General features: G+C 43.1%; 1 protein-coding gene across 1 annotated transcript in view; it reads left to right on the forward strand.

Moving 5' to 3' along the window:
- Positions 1-234: 234 nt before the first annotated feature.
- LOC128902072 (methyl-CpG-binding domain protein 2) overlaps positions 235-15,696 on the forward strand; it is a 38,825-nt gene continuing 23,363 nt past the window's right edge. The window contains exons 1-2 of the mRNA XM_054184420.1: positions 235-629; positions 12,774-12,933. Of these exons, the coding sequence (XP_054040395.1) occupies positions 517-629; positions 12,774-12,933 (273 nt within the window). The 5' untranslated portion in view covers positions 235-516. The remainder of the gene's footprint in view (positions 630-12,773; positions 12,934-15,696) is intronic.

Here is a 15,696-nt window from a genome sequence, read left to right on the forward strand (position 1 = left end):
GGGAGGCGTTTTGTTCGGCGGAGAAAATGGGGTGAATTCGGGTTTACGGCAGAGCGGGTTCGCCGGCGGCCCCGACGCCGCGGCGCCTGCCCTCACAAGCGGGACCTGACGGACGGGGCCCCCGCGCCCCCGGCGAGCCCCAGCCCCGTCCCGCAGCGCGTCCCTCGGCCATGACAGCCCGTGCCCCCGCCCGCCCCGCCGCGGCCGCTCTGTCCCGCCTACGGCGCTCTCTATGGTCGGCGGGGCTGGCCGCTCCGGCCCCTCTAGGCCGCCGACACCGATTCCGGGGCTCGGCCGCGGAAGCGGGAGCCGGGCGAGGGCTCCGCCGGCTGCGCGCGCAGCCCGCGCTCCTGGCGCCCAGCAGCGCGCGGCGGCCGCCATCGCCAGGGGGTCCCGGCCCCGGCCGCCGCCGGGAACAATAAAGCTCTTGTTAAGAGCGCCGGGGGCCGGGCGAGCCCCTTCCCCGCTCCTCCCTCCTCCGCCTCCCGCCGCCGCCGCGGGCCCCGCGCCCGGTGGATGGAGAAGCAGGGCAGGATGGACTGCCCCGCGCTGCCCCCGGGCTGGAAGAAGGAAGAGGTGATCCGCAAGTCGGGCCTCAGCGCCGGCAAGAGCGATGTCTACTACTTCAGGTACGCCGCGCCGGCCCCCCTGACAGCCCCTCTCCACCCCCGGCGGGATGGGGCCGGTCCCGGCAGCGCTCCGCCGCCCCGCGCCCCGGCCCCGCCACCTGCTCCCTGCGCTCCCCCCTGTCAGGGGCGGCGGGGAGGATGGCGCCGGTCCCGCTCCCCCCTACCCCGCCTGTCAGAGGGCCGGTCCCCTCCTGTCGCCCGCCTGTCAGGGAGGCGCCGCTCCCCGCCCGCCCGCCGCGGCGGAGGGGCTCGGTCCGCGCCCGCCGACCGCCTGTCAGGGGCGGCGGGGAGGATGGCGCCGCTGCCCGCACGCCGCCGGCCGCCTGTCAGAGGGCCGGTCCCCTCCCGCCATGGCTCTGCCCTGTCAGGGGGTGAGGCCGGTCCGCTCCCGCCATGGCTCTGCCCTGTCAGGGGGTGAGGCCGGTCCCCTCCCGCCATGGCTCTGCCCTGTCAGGGGGTGAGGCCGGTCCCCTCCCGCCATGGCTCTGTGTCAGCGGGGTGAGGCCGTTGCCCTCCTGCCGTGGCTCTCCTCTGGCAGAGGGGCGGTCCCCTCCCGCCATGACTCCGTGTCAGGGGGGGCGAGGCCGGTGCCCTCCCGCCATGGCTCCCCGACAGGGCCCGCTGGCTGGACTGGGCCGGTCCCCTGCCGCCGCCGCCCGCATGACAGGGCCGGTGCCGGGCAGGGAGAAGAGGGGACAGACGGTCCCCGAGGTAGCCCAGCCCCGGGGGCGGCGGGGATGGCTCGGGCGCCGGCGGCGTGGGGGTCCCTGGGGCGAGCTGGGGGCCGGTGACCTCCCGGTGGAGCCCCGGGCAGCCGGCCGTGCCCCACACTCCGGAGGAGCCAGCGGTTGCGATGCCCCATGGTCCCCAACCAGCCCTGGGCAGGCAGGGAGCTGGCAGGGCCGGTAAGGAGCCCTTCAGCCCGGTTTCCCTTTGGGAGAGGAGTGCTAGTGATAGCCCTCCCCAGCCTAGCTTTTCAGTGGAGCAGGGTCAGCCTCAAGAGAACGCTCCCCCTGCACTTAAACTAAGTCAGAGTTGCCATAAGGCATCCTACCAAAATAGTTAGGTCATCGGTGGGGGGGGGGGGACACGTACACCACACTGAATTAATTAGGAAGTTTACCATTAGTAACAAGAGTTGAAATTTTAGCAAAGTTAAGAGCGTGTGAAAATTGGAGAAGCCTTGCCGCTGCTAAATGTTCTTATTATTACTGCGCAGGTTATAGTAAAACCAAGAGAAGCAACAGCAACCTCATTTTGTTTCACCCTCCCGCTTGCTTTTGGAAACTGAAAAGGTAGTTCTTTTCTCAAGGCAGAAATGCAATAAATTCTGAAGTCTTGCTCCTAGGCCGTGCTTGTGTGAGTCCAGCCTGCTGCACAGCAGAGGAAGCTGTCTTCTGCAACGGCTAACCTCTTACCCACAGCACCTCTATTTATAGCTCTATATGCAGCTGATGAACCACACCTGAAACCTCTCCCTAACATCGCTGTTTCCGAGCAGGCCTCGCAGTCTCTCTCCTTTTGTTGCAGTGAATGGACTCAGTCTCTCCGCTGCCCAGCTGGAGGAGGGAGAAGTCGTGCTTGCTCCCCCTCAGATACCAGCTCGTGGAAAAGTGGGTTTCTGCCAGTGGTGAATATGGCACCGCTTGACCCATCGCGCGTTGCTGCTAAACAAAATGAAATGTCTGACGAAAGCATTGCTTAGATGTGGAGGAGGAACGTTGATTTTTTTTCCTGAGCTTTTTGAATGAATCCGATTGAAAACTTTTTTTTAGACGAGTTCTGTTTTTGTCTTGCCGCCTTTGTCTGACTTGCGCTCCCAACCGTATGCTAATATTGCGGCAGATGATTGGGTAGCATCTGGCATCGCTGTCTAGCTCTTTGCATCTGCCTTTCCTTTCTGCGGTGCTGCCTCGTGAAGCCTGTCTGAAAAAGATCGCACTTGAGCCTACGGTTTGAATCCTGTTTTCTGGATGGGCCCTGGTTTTCTGCCGATTGCTAAACTGTACTTTCTGCGCAGGATTATTCTTTCCAGAATTAAATGCCAGACTTTTCTCAAGCCAGACAGTCACTGCTGACTATCTTGGAATATATTTAATGTAGAAGGCCCAAGTAACTTCAGCTATTTGCTCAGAATGACCTGTTTTAAAAACACGTGTTTAGCCACATGTTTGTCCTAGCAGAATGTAGGGGTGTCAGTGTTTTATGTAATAGAGATCCTTAATTAAACTATGAAAACATGGGGAAAATGCAGTAAGTTCTAGTATTTCCAGGTTTTCGGTTTTGCTTTGCAAAGAATGATATGTAACCTCATTAAGTTCATTAAGGCACCTGAGTTAGCTCACTAAAAACCTGAGGTTTATGTTTTTATGATTTCTTAAGGCTAGGAAAAAACCCAAAAGCGATTGGACAAAGCTTCATTTACTCTGATGGTCTAAATAATAATAGTAATTAAGAACAACTCTTGCAAGATTAGTACATGTTGCAATCTACCTTATTTGCATTTTGAAACTTGCTTGTTTCAGGACTGCTTTATGGTATTTTAGCATGTCACGCTTTAGTAAGATGTGAACCAGTTCCTCAGATAAAAGTAAAACGCTTCCAGTAGTTTCTGGTAGGATGGTTTTTGCCCCTCTTCACGTATATCCGTGAGTCTCCTGACCTTCATGATTATCATAAAAAAGCCATTAAAAGAGGGGTGTGGTGGAAATGCTTCACAAATACTGTAGTAGATCAAAACACAGCTTTTGAGGTTAGCCCCCTCTCTGTAATGAGCTGAGCCTTCGTTCTTCAGATTTTGCCGCTGCTGTTGCCTAAAATCCTGTTAAGAAACTCTTTTAACGCAATTTTTGTTGAAGATGCAAGACTGTAATCTGCTCATCACCGACTCTAGAATTCTGTCTTTTTAATGTGGGAAAGTGGTAGGAATAAATGTTTCAAATTTTAGGACGCCTTCCAGCATGGTTAGCAGTGATGCAGATCTGCCAAACAACCGCAAAATTGAAACTAAAAACTTACCAGGCAACTCATAGCTTAGAGTTTGTTGATTTCACTACAGATTACAGGTTTGGAAAAATAAGTAGTCGTTTATGTCTAGAGAAATAACTTCTGTACAGTAACAGGACTATTTCTGCGCAACCAAAGTGAAACAAATAAAATGTGTTTTTATGGCTGCAGGCAGGACTGGCATAGGAAATTTATCTCTTTTTTTTTTTTTTTTTTTTTTTCCCCCTTTTCATTCTGTTATAGCTATGAGGCAGATTTTAGCACTGCTATATTTAAAACAAATGAAAATCTGTTTTGATCCAGTAAGTGGAGCAGGCCAAATACATTCAGAAGAGTTATGTCACTCTAGCTCTGTTGGGGAAGAAAAAAAAAAAAAGAAAAAAGAATGTTAATAAACACTACGTTGTTAAAATATGTAGTTGGGTACAAAGTGGGTTTTGGTTTGTGTGCCTTTTACAGACTAATATTCCCTAAAAGCCTGCATCGTCAGGATTTGGCATGATCACTTAAAGAGCAATACCACCCTTTTTTGGCAACTGTAGGACAATGACAAAAATGTGCATTGCATTTTAATGTGTACGTCTTTGGAATAATTCACTTAAACTTCTAATGGCCTAATTTTATACAAACAGTCAGGAGGAATAGATTTCCATGTGCGTCTTGATTTGAGGATGCACAAGTGATGCCAGAGGCCTGGCTTGGCTGGCAGAATCCGTGTTGATGGTGATGGAGAAGTTCTGGAGCCGAGTTTGAGGGAGGAAAGGATTGTACGTTTAGTAATATAAACTTATTTAGTCTAGGGACTAGCGCATTAAAAATCATGATACTGAATGTAGGACAAATGCAAAACTAGCACAGCGTTCTCAGAATAATAAATGCTTGGTTTAGACTCTAATCCACCCATCAGGCAACTCCCTGGAAGGCTGTATGTGCAGTAGGTCTGGTGTGCGGTGCCTGTAGCGAATCCGGATGTTCTGTCTTAAGAGCAGGGAATGTTCACAGTGACAATGATACCAATTAAAATCAAGAAGAAGATTACGATGGTGCTGAGACAAAACCGTGTTCTTTTGAATCAGTTTGAGATTTTCCTCCAGGAATATACATGATCTTTTCCAGTTTAAAGAAGGTAGGAATTCTCTTAACGACTGTCTTGTCCAGACTATGAAGTGAATGCTCAAATTACAGCAAAGGCCATCTGAAAGGTAATTTTTGTTGGTCCTCAAGAATAAGAAGGCCTCTTTCTGAATGGCTTGACTGTCTTTGCTACGAAGTCCTTTATAATGTCCTCCCCATATCTGCAGAGTGATAAGCTGAGAGTATTCTTTTACTTTGTCTACAGACAGGATGTTACATTTAAGGCTACACATCTGATTTTTCTTTTAAATCAAGCTGCCGTGCTTGTATGAATCATATTTCCAATTTGTCGTAACTACTGTTATCTTATTGTAATCAAAGTTACCTGAGAAACTGTACCTACACAATGAGCGTTTTTAAAGTGACTCTTTTGGTAGTAACCTATTTATTTAAGGCCTAATACTGTAGTAAATTTGCACCATGATTTTTTTAAAGTCTTATTTATTCAGTGTACTATGAGGTAGGGGGTGCTGCTGTCCTGTCAAAAGACTCAGTCATGCAAAAGTCTGAGTAAAGTGGGAACTTTGAACATGGCTATCTCAGCTTCTGATTTATTTACCGCTTCTTTTTTGTCGGTAAAAATCCCTTTAGTGTTTATAACTCCCTAGAGCGTTTACCTGTTTAAAAAATGTTCCTGAAACTCCGGCATGAAATTACTTTTCATAGCAGCAGCAAGTTAATATTCTATTTTGATGCATTTGTTCTTCGTGGGAAAAAAGCAAGCAAGGACTACTCTGCTTTTTTTCTAGTCGAGATTAAAAAAAGCCAAGTAGTTGACACCGCTTTCAGTGGGTTCTAATAGGCTGTTCAGTTTAACTACAAAAGCGTTTCCAGTATAGGTGTACCCGTGGGGCAAACAGACATCTCTTTGAAGTTTGTTTTGTGGTTTGACTGTAAGATAAATGCCGGAGAGTTTCCAGTGACAGTAGGACTAGTTTAATTCTGTGAGCTTATTTTTTGCTCCCCCCCCCCCCCTTTTTTTTTTTTAAGGGAGACCTTTGCCTTTATCTTTAAAAGCAAGCAAGTCATGACTTCCTAAGTGATGCTCAATTGTGCTTATGTTATACATAGGCTTATTGGTTTTTTTTTTTTTTGTTTCCAAAGGCAATTAGAACATAGAACAAGTCCTAATAGTGAGGTCTAAATTTTGGGAATGTACTTTGATTTCTGTGTAAGAAAAACATTGCTGCCATTAGCTGCTTGTTACTTTTTAGCGCTGCTCCTATTCTGTCTTTTTTCTGCAGTGCACCCACTTCAGGGGCTGGCCTTCATTGAGGAGAATTTTCAGTTGCCGCCTTCTCATCTCTTCTGCAAGTCGGCATCTTTTCTCCTTCGCTGCTCCTAACTATACTGCTTTTCTAAACTTAAATGAAAACCAACACAAGGCCAACGATAACAACGAACAAGTTAGCCCAAGTTTTCTTGTGTAGGCTTTCTCTGATCATCCTTAGGTTTTAGTTTGAATATTTTGGCTGCCTTTTGTTTTGCCTGTTGGCAGGAGAATGTAAAAAAGAAGTTTAACGGCTGTTATTTTGTATTTCCATGGCTCAATTACTTGCCTTGATCTCTGAAAATGCATGCTAACAATCTCCCCTACTTACGTGTGGGGAATGCTGGTTGAAGCATGCTGCCTAATAGGGTCTTAGTATGTAAAATAAATTTATTTTCTGTGTAGGGTGGATTAATCCTTGTTCTGAAAGATAATAACGATTATTATAAAGTCATAGTGGTAACTCTGACTTCGTTTTACGAGGGCAAAATGAATCAGTCCTCAGTCCCAGCAGACCTCATCAGGTTGTTTAGGAAACAGAAATAGATTCTCAAAAGTGAATACAAAACGTTTCCATAAGTAGAAGATTAAATAACAATCTCGAAATGAACCTTTTACAGTTGGTAAATTGGTGTCAATTGCTGTTGATGCTTTAGTGTGGTGGTATGAACTGCATGTACTATTGTGTAAAAAATACATTTTTGTTGCAAGCAAAATTAGATACCAAATGCAGAACTCCTTTGAAGGCATGAAAATGCATTATGTATTATGCCATTCATGTAGTGACTTCTTTACCGAATCTTTGAGTGTCTGTTTGAGTATTTGCAAATAAATCTTTCAGGAAAGCTATCTCCAACAATTGCAGAGCAGTTTTGGTATCCTGGTGAACTAATCTCTCATGTTCCCTTCGAGGTCAGCTATCTAGCAGGATTTGGTCAGCAGCTGTCCAATATTAGATTCCCTTGAACATAAGATCGAACAACTAATTTTATTGTGGTCTTATTTACTATTGCAGCGTGAAATGCTCGGATATATTTCCAATCTCCTTACTTTCTTGGGCTTCATTCCCAACTTATGGAGGGGAGCGATTGGTAGAAACACTTTGCCTTGCTCTGCCTCTGTTAGGTAGCCAAATTAAGATGTCTTTAACCTGAATTGCCTTTTCAAAAGTGTTTAGCATTTTTCTTCCTCTTTGCTGGTGCGTGCCTGTAGGTGAGCCAACAGCCTGCCAGACGGGATCCTGAGAAAACAGGCCACCTTGGGATGGGTGACGTGCCTGATTTGTTTAGTCTGACCCCGCAGTGCTCTAGTAGAGGGTATAAATACTAAATTAAAGGAGTAAATTGTAGTTTTAATAGCCATGAAATCACACCTTCTCTTTTTTCAGTTTCTTATCATTTTAGCCACTGCTGCAAGACTGTGAAGCCAGAGCCGCTTTGAAAAGCGAGCCATTTCAAACTCGGAGAAGACAGCATGTTTTCCCTGTTATCACCTGCTGTTGGAGCAGCTAGCCTGCTGTGATTGAAATTTTCCTCAAAAATCTGTTTGGTGGGGAGAGTCAGCAAGGAAAAACTCAAAATTAAAAAAAAAAAAAAAAGGGGGAAGTTTGCCAAAATTATTTTTTTTTTGAAAGCAACCAAACCCAGAAATGTCTGCCAACAAGATTATTGTTTTAATAAGCTAGGCTACTATCTTGCCTGTAAACTTGCTGTGCATTTTGAACTGGGGAAGGGGCCAGATAGGCTTTGCTGTACGATAAAATTCAAGGTAACTTCCTTGTACGTTAATTATCTCGCTCCGCTGCTTCACAGGAAACATCTGAAAAGTGTCTTTTTATTATTAATAAAGTTCCTTCCAAGCTCATTATACAACGTAATCACCTTCAACCCACTAAGAACTTCAATTTGTACAGCATGTGAATTTGCACAAGCGTGTAGCTGGAGGTGAAGGGTTGTGTTCTTCGTTTAGTCTTGTCTAAAGTGATTTGAGCCGTGATAATGTCATTGAAAGAATAGGGTTTAGGTGTTGTTGCACATCACCTCTTTTGAGGTCTGCTGTTTTTTGTTAATTGGTTGTGTCAAAAAAACGTTGTACGGTGTTTAATTTGACAGGATAAAGTTTAAGTGCTGATATGTATGTCTGCTATGGTAGAACTAAGTCTCTCAGGTGCACTAAATTTAATAATTTTGTTTGGAAATAAACCCTAGAAACTTCTAATTGAAGTTAACAGATTATTTTTAAAAAAACTATAGAAAGTTAACTGTCTTTAGGTAATACTAAATATTTGTAACTTCTGGTTAATGCTTATAAAAGTAACAGCCATACAACAATCTATTGTTGAAATTGTATTTGGAGATGTTCCTGTATAATCCCACATTTATTTTGCAATTCTTAATTGTCTCGATGTTGGGGCACGCTGCAGTTTGGTCAGACCAGAGGCTCCGCTATGTCACAGCACCCTGAAAGAACGCTTTCGCTTACTCCTTGTGACATGAAAGAAGGCAGTGTAAAATTAAGGAATATCCAGAACATGTGGATGAGGACAAAGTTTACTGGTTTCTCCTGTATCTGTGTAAAGTTTCCTTAAAATAACGTAGTGGTCCATGCATCTGACTTTTGTAGCAGTTGAAATTTTAGAGTATGGGAACTCGGAGCAATGCATTTTAAAAATCTTCTGCAGCGAGTGGGACTTCAAAGTCTGAGCTTTCTACAACAGCCCTTTCAGTTTGACTTCTAAGGTATCTCCAGCGTATCATCCAGAGTGCCTTCCCAGGGAGAAGAAAGCTTTGTACCTCTCCTTCCACCTTTCTTTTCTACTCAAAACTAAATTTGAATTTAAGCTTGGTTTTAACACCTCCAGAAAAAAACTAACAGAAGAAGACGCTGTTTCTTAGTTTCAACCAAGATGTGTAAGTAGCAGGCTTTTATGTAGACATACTGGTTTCAATAGGTTCTATAACCTCACTCTTTTCCATTACTGCATGCTAATTATTTAATAGATGTTCAAATAAAGCTGCTGCAAATAGGCCTTTTAGTTGACTTTTACCTCAATGGAGCTTTCTCTGCAGGTAAGAGAAAGCTTTGCAGCAGGAGCAGGTTAGAGATTGAAGATAATCTGGGAATGATTCAGAAATTAAGGCATTATTTCAGTGATTTGACAGCCTACAGGTTGGAAAATGGAAACGACTACAGGACTGGTAGCGAAAAAATGAATATATGTGAAAACTAAGATAGTTGGGGTGGAAATAAAGTTTTGAGTTTATTCCAATCCTTCCAGCTCACGTATTAATCTCCCTCATAGAACAGGGGGAAGGTCTGACATACGAAATGACGAGTCTGGGCGGCATTGATAAAAACTGCAGCCTTGAAACTGAACGGAAGGCCAGTGGGTGTTTTGTTTGCCATCTGCTGAGGTTGACCCGGAAGGCTTCCAGAGCATGTACTTTCTCCAGTATTTTGACATCATATGAACTTGTTGAAACTCTGAAATGAAGTATAAGTAAGGATCGGGGCTTTTGTGGAAAATGGAATCAAATGAAATATGGTTTCATAGTAGAATTCAGTAGATTTTAGAGTTTGTGCCAAAATAATGTTCTGAAGTAAGCAGAAGGAAGGAGTGCCCCTCAATCTGTTGGACTTTAGTGAACTGCACTTTCAGTTGTGTGTCATTCGATTTCATAGGAGCTGGAGAATGGAAAATACTACAGGTTTTGCAGCATGGTTAAGGCGCAGGTTGAAGAGGAGACAATAGTGGGTTATGGTAAAACAAGGGCTTCTTGGTTGTTGTAAGGTACTGATGGAGTTGCATGGACAACGTTCTTGGAACCAGTCTGTTATTAATATCTGTGAACTTGGATGCGTAAGTGGTGTGTGCTGCGTATCAGCAAGTTTCATACCTAGGACATCATCAGAACAAGTGAGGATCAGAAAATAATCAGGAGAAACTGAATGATTTTGACAGTAAGGGGGTGATTTAGGATGAAAATAAGCATGAATAGAAGACTGTGCACTTAAGGACTAAGAAAAAGAATTCTGCTTTTTTGTCAGAGAGGGCAGGTGGTTGGTTCACCACTTGGAAGGAAAAGATGCATTGGCAATAACATGAATGTAGTGGGATGTAAAGGAGTGACATACTGAAATAGCCTTTGAAATAGCTGTGGATTGAAATAGCCTTTAATACCCGCCCTACCGATGATCCATGCGGATGTTAGTATGGGAATTGGATCGTATACTTTGATTTGCTTTTGGATTACTGAACAAAACAAACAAACAAGAGCCACAAAATGTTAGATGTGTAAATAATAGCATTTAAGAATGGTGGATGCATTTATAAAGTTTGCTTTTACTTGTGGAACCTGTTTTCAGAGCTCTGCAGGAAGAATTTGTAGTGAAGCTAGGCTGATAACTGCTCACTGCTGGAATTTTGGATTCCTTTGGGGGGTACACGAAGCATTTCTCCCCAGGGAACCTCAAGAGCAAAGATAGTAAAAAGAGTGTTGTCTTGATGACACAGTCTGTTGGCTTCTTACAACAGAAGGGGCTGATAGGGGAAAAATGGAAGATAGCATGTTTCATCTTTAGTACCGAAATTTGGATAGAATAGGAGAAGCAGCAGCATGTCAAATTTCTATATCCTTTTAGTAGTTACTTAGCTATGGGCTAAAATGACTGAGTGTATACAGGTTTTAATTTAAAAAAATATGCCTGGAACAGAGAATATTAACACCAACTGCAGAGTTTCATTGTTTTCTTCTTTTCAGTCAGTGGTTTGTGTTCATTAGGAAAGCTGGGAAGGCAATTCCGAACAGGAGGCTTTATTCAGTAAATTCAGCCCTTCCGCTCTGGTAGGAAACAGGGACAAGCAGCCAGCAATTCTTGACAAGGTTTTATCCTAAACTTTTCTTATAGGTGCCTGAATAGGAATGAAAGACAATGGGTCAGATTATTTTAATAGCAAACCTGCTTGCCCCACAAAAGACTTGCTCCGTCTCTGACCTTCAGTGCAGAATTTTCCTTACTGTTAACAAACCAGGGTGTTAATCTCGACTATCTAAAATAAAACTGGTGTTGTGTTTAGTTTGGCTTCTAGCGTAGCTTCAATTCTCAGTTTACGAGAAGTAGAAGGGAATTTTGTGGTGGGATGTGTGTGTGTACGTATGTGTGGTGGGGGTGGTTTTTTTCCTTCCCACACCCATCCTTGAGGAGGTTAGCTTCAGATTGTGATCTGTTTTAAGTCTCTTTCTCCCACCCTTTACCTCTTGTTAATTATGTCTTTCCATATTTCTGGAGTCATTTAAATGACTTTGAAAAATGTTTGGCTTAATTAGCTATTTTTCCCAGAATTCAATACATATTCTTCTGTGGGGAAGTTCTTGCCTCAAGGTGTTTTTAAGTTTAAAAAAAACCCAACAAACCAAACACTTTGGAAAAGTGAAGAAAACAAAAATCTTCAGTAGTTTTCTGCAGAAAGGAAGTGGTGTGAAAATTTCTCTGAGCTCAGTTAACCTTGTGGGTTCCAGTAGTTGGGAGGATTTTGACATTTGGCTTGTTTCATTGGAGAGAAATTGTCATTAGACCAAGAGACTGTTGGCTTCACACGATGGGTATTTGCCATTTTCACGGCCATCTATGCTGAGAGGCTGTCAAAAACAGGTGTCGCAGTCTGAGTTTTACATAGCAGTTCTTAATAGATGATTTTCTGCCGAGCTTTTCAGTCTGGGGGCAGTGCCATGGTCCCTTCCAGTGAAAGGAACTATATGGCTTCTTGTCAGTAAGGTGCTTATTAACAATGACTTGCACATGGGGCAGTAAGTCTACAGGAAGCCCCACTGAGGTTGGTGAAAATATGTATGGATTAAATATGTATTTAGTGCAGGCGGTGTGTGCACAATGTGTGTGTGACTGTGTTTGAGTTGCTTGAGAACGAAACAGAGATGAGGGAACAGAAAGTTCTGTGATGTAAAGACTGGTAGAAATACCCCTTCCTTAGGATAATAGGAAATTAGATATTTGCTGATGCCACTCAAAAACATCAGCTGGGAATTTAGGGTAATAATAATTCCATAATTCCAAATGCAGATGATTTAAATAACTTCCCTACAACCGATTTGATTTGTTATGGTGGGATCTGTACACCCAATGGCAGCTTTGGACCTGTTTCATATTCTGCATCATCTTGCTTGCTGCTTGCTTGCTTGTTGCTCGGTTCCTTATCTGGCTTTGCTCGCCCGTCTGAGGGACGGAATCGCTAAAAGATGTCATGTCACCTCAAGTCCTCATTCTGCCCATCTGTTTAATGCCTCGCTGTTTGATAGCTGCGAAGGGTTGCTGTTGAGTCTAGGTTGGCCTTAGCTAGCAATCGGTTTAAACCTTGCATACGGTCTTTACATTCGTGCAGAGAGGGTCCTGCACTTGGCCACAGTCTGACATTTAGAGTCCTTATACTGGCATTTAGTGGAAATTAGCTGGACTGCTACCCCAGCTTCCCAAGGTGTAGTGTATCCTACCGTCCAACAGCCTTACATATAAATTAAATCCAGTGCCAAGGATGGGAGTGGATATGCAGAGGTTGGGCAGGTGTACCATCACCGATCAACACATCAACCAACGTGCCACATGGAATAAAGATAACGGAAACTTTTTAGATAATTAACAAGGTATAAAACCTGTTATAAGAAGTCAAGGTTGTATCCTCTTGTACAACAAAACATACTAAAGTGTTTTCTTCTTTTTAGTCCAAGTGGTAAGAAGTTCAGAAGCAAGCCTCAGTTGGCAAGATACCTGGGAAACACTGTTGATCTCAGCAGTTTTGACTTCAGAACGGGAAAGATGATGCCCAGTAAATTGCAGAAGAACAAACAGAGACTAAGGAATGATTCTCTCAATCAAAATAAGGTTTGTTAGTAAATACTGTGTTTAAGGATATCCTAAGAATTTCCTTTCCTGTAGTTCATTTAGCAATTTCTTTTCTGCTTAAAGCAGTCTGCTTCTAAGATGTACATGTATGTTTAATTATTAGTAGTGGTAGAGACGTAAATTTATAAATAGAAGGAATACTCTGCTACTACCAAGGAAATATCAAGGTGAGGTTAAGTATGAATCCAAAGTTTGAGTAATTCAGGAGTTGGCTTGTGACTAAGAACCTCAGTGCTGGTCATCTACCTGAATGATATTCTTCTAAATGGGAAAAGTTAGGACTGTTGACACCAAGAGATTCTCCTGTGCAAGGCTTCAAATTGCTATGTTCATCTTCCTGTTCTGAGATGAAATAGTTCACATTTTTAACGTGTGCACTATGTGCCAGGAAGCTTGTTTTCTGAGGCAAATGCATTTATCTGTCCGAATCTGGCTGGCTGTGTACAACTTAACCAGGCCGGGTGTTTTTAAGGTTGGGCCTTTCTCAATTCATCTGATTGTTCCCTTATTGTCTGTTGCTTTTTGAACAACAGTGTATCCTTTTGAATACTGAAGAAAATGTGTGTAGTAGGTGAAAAATAAAAGGCTGAAGCATACAGAAGTGAAATATAGCACACAGGGACATGACAAGGAAATTCAGCTGACTCTCAGATAATATGTTCCTGGACAAACTTTAGAAACCTCATACAACAGTTTGAAAGGATTTCTGTAACAACCTGCAATGTTTTCTTTTTGAAGTGTTTTTATTCTTCAGGATTTCGTAACTTACAGTAGCACACGAAAATACCTAACGAGTTATAGCTATGTCTTGTGCACTGATGTTTTTTGTCATCTGCCGTTTGTAATGTGTGAACCACACATTTCATGCTGATTTCTTTCTTTGTTTGAAGCACGTGTTCAAATTATTTCATATTTCCTTCCCACAGACATAAGACTTTCAAATAATAGGACATTTGGGGGTAGTCCAAGGAAAGGTTTTGGTTAGCCTCTTTGCATGAGCAGAAATTACAAAATTTGGTATATAATATCTGAATGAGTCTGTGCTCACTTGGCTTTCCCGGGATCTTAGATTACTTGAATGTTGCTCACGGTAGCTCTGTTAAATACAAGATTAGAAATCAATGCCTTTTTTAGGTAAATACCATTTATTATAGCTAAGTGACTGAATGCGGAACTTGTGAGCTTTCAAGAATCGCTGCACTATGCTTGCGATAGTTAACAATGAGATTTCAAATTATTCCTGAAGTTTGTTTTCTTCCACAGACACTGAGAGAGAATAGTTGTGGCCGTCTTCTCCTCCGCCTTGCAGCTGGGGTCCATAAAAGACAGACTTGCCTAGGCAAGTTTGTGTATAAACTTGCTCATGTTTTATGGGTTGTTTGTTTTCGTACAAACAGTTTACCGCAAATGTTTCTAAATTCTTTGGCTCCCCTTGTGTTTCAAGAAGGAATATCAAAATATACTTGAGTCTTCTTTCTGGGACGTGTCTAGGCAGTGAGATTTATGCAGCTGGTGGATGGAAATTCTCTCTTGCCGTACTTCTAACCTTTGAGATTCTCGTCACTAGCAGATTAGATCTCAATGTCAGGATTGACATACTAATGCCACCTGGCGTAAAATGGAACTGAGGATAATATATGCTAATGAATGCTCTCCATTTTGTGATGGTAATGCACAACAGCGTACACGACACGGAAATAGTCTAGGAAAATCCTTATCTCCGATCTTCGCCTGCTGCATTCTTACTGCCCTTTCGGTATTGGCAATAAAGGTATATATTTGATAGATGTACTTACTTTAGAGCCGCAGGAGGAGTTTTTCTTCAGCCTATACTGATCTTGCCATTGTTTTCTCTGTAAACATTTTTACCTTTCACTTGCAAATGAAGTCACTTTATTTATATGAAGTGCTGTTGAAGAGATAATGAAATCAGGAATACAATTGAATATGGATCCAGTAGATACAGCATACTGCTCTGCTTACAAAAATATGCTTATCAATTCTTTCTATTGAAAAGAAAACATAATAGAGAGTGCTGGTTAAACGTGCTGGCTGGTTATAAGTGTCTCCTTAGGTTAAAGGATGGATTAGGTTAATGGAAATACATTGCTGAGTTTTTATAACATTTTTATGTCCGGGGCACATTGATGCTTCTGGAAATACATGTCAGTGGACTGAAATTCTTTTGGAAACCATTGTGGGAGGATAAAATACTCCTAATGAGTAAAAATAAGCAGAGAATGTTGATATTTCTGCTGTCTGATACATTGCTATAGTTCCCAGAGTAGGAAGAGATTTTGTTTCATGATAACAGTCAAGCAATGGAAAGGCCCAAAGTATGTCTGTGTTTCTGAAGGCTGAAGTTTTGTAGGTGTGCCTAAAAGTGAATATTCTGAGCTTAATCGCCATCTGAAACGAAGTAATCTGTGGCTGACCATGTGAAATATGTAGATAGTGTCTTGGTTGTGAGGATCTTTGTTACTTATTTCTATTAGGATGTACTTGAAGCTTTTCCTTTGTCATGGATAAATCTTACGTATGGCTGGCTTATGATTTGTTGTGAAAAAGAATTTCTCGGAATATGAGTCGCCTCCTGTTAAAATATGGTAATTTTTTTCCCTGTACATCTGAAGATCTGCAGGTGCTGGAGATGGGTGAGCTTTGCAAGTTTCTGTCCTAAAGAGTTTATATCTGTTGTTTAAAACTCAGTGCCGCAAATGAGAGACTGTTTATTTAGGATGA

The sequence above is a fragment of the Rissa tridactyla genome, chromosome W (genome assembly GCF_028500815.1).
Source record: "Rissa tridactyla isolate bRisTri1 chromosome W, bRisTri1.patW.cur.20221130, whole genome shotgun sequence".
In the NCBI taxonomy this organism is placed as follows: domain Eukaryota; kingdom Metazoa; phylum Chordata; class Aves; order Charadriiformes; family Laridae; genus Rissa; species Rissa tridactyla.